The 8,126-nt window shown below is 43.6% G+C and overlaps 1 protein-coding gene across 1 annotated transcript in view; it reads right to left on the reverse strand.

Annotated features, from left to right (window-relative positions):
• Positions 1-1,029: 1,029 nt before the first annotated feature.
• The window catches only part of ALAS1 (aminolevulinate, delta-, synthase 1), a 42,658-nt gene continuing 35,561 nt past the window's right edge, over positions 1,030-8,126 (reverse strand). Inside the window, exons 2-10 of the mRNA XM_009891279.1 lie at positions 7,241-7,447; positions 6,115-6,270; positions 5,811-6,033; positions 5,072-5,256; positions 4,299-4,478; positions 3,933-4,097; positions 2,552-2,820; positions 1,903-2,065; positions 1,030-1,315 (exon numbers count right to left, since the gene is read on the reverse strand). Of these exons, the coding sequence (XP_009889581.1) occupies positions 1,155-1,315; positions 1,903-2,065; positions 2,552-2,820; positions 3,933-4,097; positions 4,299-4,478; positions 5,072-5,256; positions 5,811-6,033; positions 6,115-6,270; positions 7,241-7,447 (1,709 nt within the window). The 3' untranslated portion in view covers positions 1,030-1,154. The remainder of the gene's footprint in view (positions 1,316-1,902; positions 2,066-2,551; positions 2,821-3,932; positions 4,098-4,298; positions 4,479-5,071; positions 5,257-5,810; positions 6,034-6,114; positions 6,271-7,240; positions 7,448-8,126) is intronic.

Here is an 8,126-nt window from a genome sequence, read left to right on the forward strand (position 1 = left end):
ATTGTGAGCGTGACAGCGACAGGCAGTGCTGGGGGTTGGACTGGTACAGCTGGAAAACAAGAGTACTTGGACAGAGTAGCTGTTCAATGACTTGTGAAAGCTAGCATGCAGCACTTATTGGACGTGCCCGTACATGAAGGAAGCGGCTTAGTGCTTTGCTCTGGACTTTGTGCCAATATGGACCTCTGAGTACATCCATACACCCAGAAAATCACTTCCCCTTGTTCAAAGCATGCCCTTGCTATTTGTGAAAGCATTAACTAGCATGGCAATTAGGCACAAGGCCTAAGTTTTCAGAGGGGTTGCAAAAGCAGCACTGATATGCTCTTAAATGACTTCTGTCAGAGACCTGAATTATTAGGTTGATTACTAATAATCAGCTTTTACATTGAAGTTTGGCTCTGAGTGTGCGGGAAGGCAGACCATGCAGACTTGGAGACACAGGCAGCCAGAGGTAACTTGTATCTACCGTTTCCCAGCTACCTCGGTTTTCTGTCAAGCAGTCACAAAATACCACTTATTAAATCCCCTTAGCATTTTTTTTCCCCTCTTAATAGTGAGCACCATGCTGAACACCAAAGGGAGAATGCTTGTTCACACAACTACAAAAGGACAGGGCAGTAGAGGGAGACAGCATGTGGCAAACCCATTTTAAATGCCTGCCGCCAAATAAGTGTGTGGAAGATTATTATAAAGCATTTCTTAAGTAGCATACTCTTGCTTAAGTTTTAGTGTGTATGTAGTACTTATGATACCTGCATATTTTCAAAAGCTTTCAGGTAGAAGCTTGTGAGGAGCTTTAAATACCAATTTTCTTTTCATGAGAAATAAACCCATCCATTGTAGCATACCAGGAAACACTGCTGAAGTTCTTTTGGCACACTCACACTGAAAAGCAGCACTTCAGTTGAAGGACATTAAGCTGTAGACCACTGCTTTTATACCCCCAGCTGCCCTTCCAACCACTGATGCTTCAGTTTCACTTACAAAGATAAGCGGAGAAGCAAATAAAGACACAACAGGGCATAATGGCTCTAGAAATTTATTTTCAGAGCGTAGTGCTTTAACTATGATTAAAATACTTATTAAGCAATTTAAAAATGCTACTGACTGGGTACTAGAATTAGACAAGAATACAATTAACACCATTACTTTCATGCACTGACAGATACTAGTTTGCTCATGCCACTGAAGTAGGATCTTTCCCGTTCACTCATCACTTCGAAATGTAGGGGTCGTCGACAGAAGTTGCATTCAGCTGATGAATGTGGTTTCAGCTCCAGACCAACGTCCTTCCACGTAGCCAACAGTTTTTCTGTTAGGAGCAGAAGAGTTAATCAAGATCAATTCTTAAGGCAGTGGAGCAGGAGAGAAGTGTCATCATACCTATTTTCCTAGCAAGTGAGGAGGGATAACAGGAATGCACTGTGACATAATTTACCTCTTAAGCAAGGTGACTGGGCTGCAACTAAGTCTCAGCTATCCTCACACTACCTCTTCTGACAGGATCAAGTAGCTACTTTCCCTGGACAGATCCATGTTTAAGACAGGTTAACAGCTCAGCAGGGGACAGCAGATTTTTCTGGACCTCACATAACAAGTGGATCGGTTTGGCCAACGTGTGAGCAGAGCCCCAGCAGAGGTGGCTGTGACAGAACTGGCTGGGTACAGGGCTGCACTGGCCTCGCACACCCTATTCCAGTGTGCCAGTGCACTGGCCTTAACCTGCTTTGAGCATGACGTGTGAAGTGCAGAAGTATGCACTATGTATGCTGCACAACTGGAAAGACACTGTCCAGCTAGTGGCATCTGAAACTTAAGAGTCTTGTAGTATCATCTTTAGTATGCAGACTACATAGACAACCCGGTATTTTCATTGCACTGATGGAAGAATCCACTCACCAAGAAAATAACTCATCATCTGAGGGGTGTGGTGAGGTGTAGGGGCAATACGTAGCAGCTCTTCTCCACGGGGAACTGTCGGGTAGTTGATGGCTTGGACATAGATGCTGTGCTGGCTCATCAGCTTGTCACAGATCTCTGTATTTTTAGCAGCATCTGCAACCTAAAGTTCAAAATTTTAAGTTCCATGATCAACCAAAACATGCAAGGTGGCAGAACGGTCAGCGCAACTTTAACTAGTCTGATTTGATTCTTGTGGCTAGCTGTCTTCCTTGTACTGCTATAAGTAGCATATACATCAGAAAGAAGAGCTAAAAGCTTGTGCTGTGGAACCCTCGGGGCACCAGCACACCATTGCAGCCTAGGCAGGTAACTCTTTATACCTGAACTCTTCTTTTTACTAGCTTGTTACCAGTCTCCTTGCTCTCTTCATACTCTTAGATTGTGGGTTCCATACACTTTATCATTCTGCTTTACAACATTGATAGCAGGCCAGGGTCAACTTAAGCCAGACCCCCAGCACATCACTCCTGAATACTAGGACAGATTTGAACTTTGTGAATGTTAGCTAATACCTGAAAGTGTAATGTGATCATGGACAGGAGAACAGGATACTGTTGACACAGGACTGTAGTGCCCAAGTACTCACCCTTATTGGAATGATGTGACTGGGGCAGTGCACCACAGGAAGCCCCGCATCCATCAGCATCTGTCTCATAAGCTTCACATTGCGTTGGTGCTGGCGTCTCAGAACTTGCCCCTCTGCGCTCTTCAGAGTTCGGACGGATTCCAGGGCACCAGCTAAGAGCATTGGTGGCAGGGACGTTGTGAAAATAAAGCCAGCAGCATATGAGCGAACAGTGTCTATCAGAGAACTTGTACTGGAGATGTACCCCCCTACACAACCAAATGCTTTGCCTGTGGGGGAAAAAAGAAAGAGGCAACCAAGCTTATTTCTTTTGCTTATTAGAATGGCTTGAAGTATTATAGCTTTTCATTTGAAGGAATGAGTTATTTTAACTACATACTCAATGTACTCAGGGCAGGCAACAATTCTAGCTGCCTGCCCCCCCTCCCCCTAATCTTGTATTTACAAAGCACATGTTACAGCTTTGTTTTTAAGTCAATCCTGTTAACATGGATCTAGTTATTACACAGCAAAGACAGTTCAAGATTCTCTCAAATACTCAGGTTTTGATTTTTGGGGAACACCTTATAAGCCCAATCATCAAGCATAGACCTTAGTAGTGACCCCAAGAGTCAACGCTAAGTCTTTCAGCAGATTTAAGTTAATCTGTTTCAGAGATGCTAGAAATAGCCTATGCTCCTGAGGAGCAAACAAGGTTGTTACTGTGATCGTGTGGTTGATATCGGCCCCTTTCCAAATGCTCAGGTACCAGAAGGGAGCCACAGGTAGAACTAGGGTGTCTGGTGAATGCTGCTGTTTCTATTAGGCTGTAACCTGAGATTGTAAATTTCAAAGCCGTGAACTTATGTAAATTTCACTTATGTTTTGGAAGCTGTTTAGACAACTTTCCAATTTGCAGCAGTAAACTAGTAAGTTTACCTAAGCCTGCATTCTACTCAGATAATGGCAGTTGCTTCAGTTCTTGCCAAATCTCTTTACATAACTCCCCATCTCAGGTTTCTAGATTAGGAGCACTCCATTTCACATAAAAGAACTAAGTACTACTAAATATAGAGTACTACCCTACTAGCATTCTCACCTGAATTTATTCTTGAGTTGTGTAATATGCCACTGGAGGACTTTTTGCTAGCTTGTTTAAAGAACAACAACCACCACCACCCAGTGCTACCTTCACTGATTTGTAAGGCAGTATAAGCAGCTTAACACAACCTTTTCAAACTGTGGGGCATACTTAAATCCTTTGGGCTTTTGGAAAAATCCTAGCCTCCAGCAGCCCTTAGCAAGTTCGTGTGAACAGACTGATTTTGAGTTAACCCACTTAATTTGGCTGCTCAGCAGCTTTGCTGCCTTAGCTTCTGTAAAAGTGCCAGGCTGTGCATACCAAGCGTTCCAGAGATGATGTCCATCTTGTGCATGATTCCATCCCGGTCTCCTATACCACCACCTCGAGCTCCGTACAGCCCCACAGCATGCACCTCATCCACAAAAGTGATTGCCCCATGCTCGTGGGCCACGTCACACAACTCTTCCAGAGGACAGACTGCACCTAGGAAGCAAAGCAGTGATTGGCAGCTTAGGATTCCCTGTACTCAGCTTGGATAAATAACAGAAGTACCCCCAAACACTAGGCAATTCGGAAGATTATTTTCATGTAAACTCTTACGGCACTGTACACTTGACCTAAGATATGGGCAATTTGAGCACTAACTGGACTGGAAGGAGACAGAAGGGTCTGACGTCAACTTACCATCCATTGAGTGAACAGTTTCAAATGCAACAATTTTAGGGGTAGACGGATCAGACTTCTTCAATAGTTCTCGAAGATGGTTGACATCATTATGGCGAAATATGTGTTTTGGCACCCTGCTGTTTCGGATCCCCTGGATCATGGAGGCATGGTTTCCAGAATCAGAGTAGATCTCACAACCTGAGGGAACAGCCCAGTTACACTTTAAGTATAGAACGCATTAATTGATTCTCAGCATTGCTTTATGTATGCTAAGTGTTCAGGCAGTAAGGGTAGCATGTTCTAGGAAGTAACGCTCTTGATCAAAAGAGCAAGTTACAGATCATGAAGCAAGAATAGTATTTAAGGCTTATTTTAGATCTTTAAACTCACACAAACTTGAGCTTAAGGAAATACAGAAGTGTTTTCCAGGTCCCTAGTATTTTTATCTAACTTTCCTAACTTCTGAAGTTACAGAGGGAATGAAGTGCATACTTATGGGTGAGGGGACACTAAATTCCTGCTGCCTCATTTTCAAGTGGAATTTACATTTAAATGCAGAAGACTCTGATCTTTGTCTAATGCCTTCTGCAGTTCCTAGCTCCTGTTTCTCAATCTCAGTAGGCTGCGATTTGCATGAGTTGAAAATAACTTGAATATGGCATAAAAAAAAGCCACAGTACTTTGCTGATCGAATAGGATGAATCCTCCTTTTGGGTATGGAATGTACTCTCAACTGCTTAAAGCAGGGTTGTGTTTTTGTGGTAAATAGGGAGTGCAGTTTGAAATCTCACCTGGCAGCATCTTAGCTAAAGTGAAGAGGGTGGAGTCATTGGCTACAAAGCAAGATGAGAACAACAGTGCTGCATCTTTTCCATGAAGATCAGCCAGTTCTTTTTCCAAATCAACATGAAATTTGCTTGTTCCTGAAATATTTCTTGTGCCTCCTGCTCCAGCACCGTGTTGTTTCAGTGTCTCCCTACAGAGGGCCCAAAGAGAAGCATTAGCATTACTGCGTGACACACAAATGAATTGCCGAAAACACTCTAGTACATAATTGGTATTGTTCTAAAAAGGAACTGGCTGCAAAATGCAGCTGTTAAGTTTAAGGTCTTTGAAAAACCTGCACAACTCAGGAATCCAATAAGCTAAGAAAACTGTTACTGAGCACAGCTGCACTACATCATCCAGTTTATCTGGTAACATCTGCTCATTGCAGGACAGTTGGACAAGATGACCTTTAAAGGTCCCTTCCAATCCAAAATACTCTTATGATCATTCAATGATCTATGGGATTTCTGAGGAAAATCCAAGGAGCAGGGTCAGTGACAAACAGGTATACTGCAGCCCTGGGGCTAAATACTAAGTTACCTACCCCAACTCAAAAGAAGAGCATAAGCATATACTAAGAATACTATCAGAAGCAGCTTATGTAGCATGGTACAGAAATCAGTTCTTCAGAAGCATTCCCACAAAAGCTTCCACAGGGCACTATAGCTTGACACTGCCTCTTAAGAATACACCACTACTCACATAACTGCTCCGCACACACGAGGGTGACGACTCATCCCCAGGTAATCATTGCTGCACCAGACAGACACCTCTTTCTTGGTGATCAGAGAATCAGTATAGTCATCTGCCATAGGAAAGATCTGTGCCTTTCGGTTCACTGTTTTGAATACTCGGTAGGTGTGATCCTTCTTCTTTTCATCTATCTTTTTCTCAAAGAACTGATCATACTGGAAGGTTGATACAGCTGAAATGAGACAGAGACTTAAGCACACAGGAAATAATCACAAGAGACCAGGCCTACGGGGGTTTTGCCAGACTATCTTACATTTTGGCAAGTTATCCTGAAGCAGGTGAGAGACACTTTCTGGTCTTTGCTTCAGCATAATGTCCTTAAACTTCTTCAGCAAGCCACTTCGCTCTTCTCCCTCAGTCTCAATGTCCCTCACTGCGGAAGTAGTTGGTATTTTGGCAAATTCTGTACCTACAGACATTGTAATAAATTCCATTGAGCTTAATTGGTTTGAAACAAAATGAAATAAGTTGAGTTCAGCAAAGCAAACGTTTTAAGTAACTCTAGCTCTTCATTCTTTAGGAAGCATGTGCCTGAATCCATGTGCCTCTGTTAGGATCTACTATTTTACTTGCGTACAATTTTGCATTATACGAGACAAAAGGAAAGCCATGCTAATCGATGACGATACAACATGTAATTTCCTTACAACACATTTGGTTCATCATGACTCAGAAAACCACCCTATACAGCTACAGCATTTATCTGAAAGAGTTGGTACACACCTAACCAAAGGCAGAATTCTAATTAGCTGCTTCCTTTTCGTTCCTAGTTTTTTTGTTCAGTTAGCACAGATTTATTTTTTTAAAACTATGCCACAGAAAACAAACAGAAAAGTAAAATAAGCTTCCTGAGACAGACAGCAAGGCTTTACTGATATTAGTGAAAAGTTCCTTCCTTTAAAGGACAGCCCTTCCGCATCAGGATTGCGAGCCAGCCAACACCCTTTAGTTCCATAAACAAAAAAGTTTGCTTGCGTTCCAGCTTGGATTTGCGCTGGTACTTGCCTAGTACCTCAACCCGGTTTCTTCCCTCTCTGGATATACCACCTTTGTCTATACCAGCACCCTGGTAAAGCTCTCTTCAGTTCTAAGCATCCGCGTTGGGTGCAAGCATAACGGCTCAATTCACACATTTAGAGTTAGCACATGAAAATACAGCATAGGGTACTGCCACACCAAAATTACCCAGGGGAAACATCGCACAATATTGCAGGCAGGTCATTAACACCTACATTCTCCAACAGCTTTTTATTGCTGTCTCCCACAATCCTACCTGCATAATTTAAGTGGTGACTGTTAGACTTGGTACACTCTAGAGAAAAGTCAGGCACCAGAAGCTCTTAGAAAGGAACCAACACTTCAGCGCACAGAATACGTACCTTTCCTGTCTGCCTGCATTTCCTGCACATCCTCTTGGAGTTCTAGGCTGGCTTTGCAGAAAACACTACTGTTCTTGTGATTCATCTGAGCTGCCAGGAACGGGCATTTGGTAGCAGAGCTCTGGCTAGCACCAGCAGGCGGGTGGCCGGCAGGTGTCTGGGATCCATCTGTATTCTGTTGGGCCACCTCTTTGGCATTTTTGGCCTCTGAGGTGGGGGTGGAGAAAGAAAAGCACTTCAGCTTCATCATTTTAATACAGTGACTTAAGCTTTTCTATCCGTTACCTTCATAATTAATTTGGCACAAGCTATTCAGAACTGATTAACTGAGCAGTCAGATTTTATTTAGACAAGCACAAAATCCCTGTAACACCCAAGGAGCATGTGATTTAAGGTACTAGATGTAGCACTGTACCCTTTTTTTGGGGGGGGGAGAATATCTCTCTCTCTCTCCCAAAGGGGATATTTTCCTTCGAGGAGCTCAGCTATTTTCAGCCGCCAGTCCTTCCTCTGCTGTACGCCTCAACGCTTCCCCCGCAGCGCCAGGGGTAAGAGTCCCCCAAGGAATGTCACCGGGTGGGGTGAAGGAGCTGCTCAAGCGTGAGAAATCCCAGACCCTCCATTCCAGGACCGAGGAGGATTCCCAACCAGAGCTCGCTGTAGGACGCCCTAACCGGCCGGCCTCTGATTTATGCCTGTGCTTAATTACCACAGACATTTAAAGGATTAAGCAACCTTTACCTCGAAGCTGCCCATTCCAGAAGTTTCCTGCTACGATATCTATATATATACAATTTTTTTTTTCCTTAAGGACGACTAGGTCTGTCCCCGGGAAAGCTTCCCGTGACCCAGCCCGGAGGAGAGGCCTGGCTCCCGAGGCACAGCC

This window comes from Charadrius vociferus, unplaced genomic scaffold (assembly GCF_000708025.1).
Source record: "Charadrius vociferus isolate BGI_N301 unplaced genomic scaffold, ASM70802v2 scaffold758, whole genome shotgun sequence".
Lineage (NCBI taxonomy): Eukaryota > Metazoa > Chordata > Aves > Charadriiformes > Charadriidae > Charadrius > Charadrius vociferus.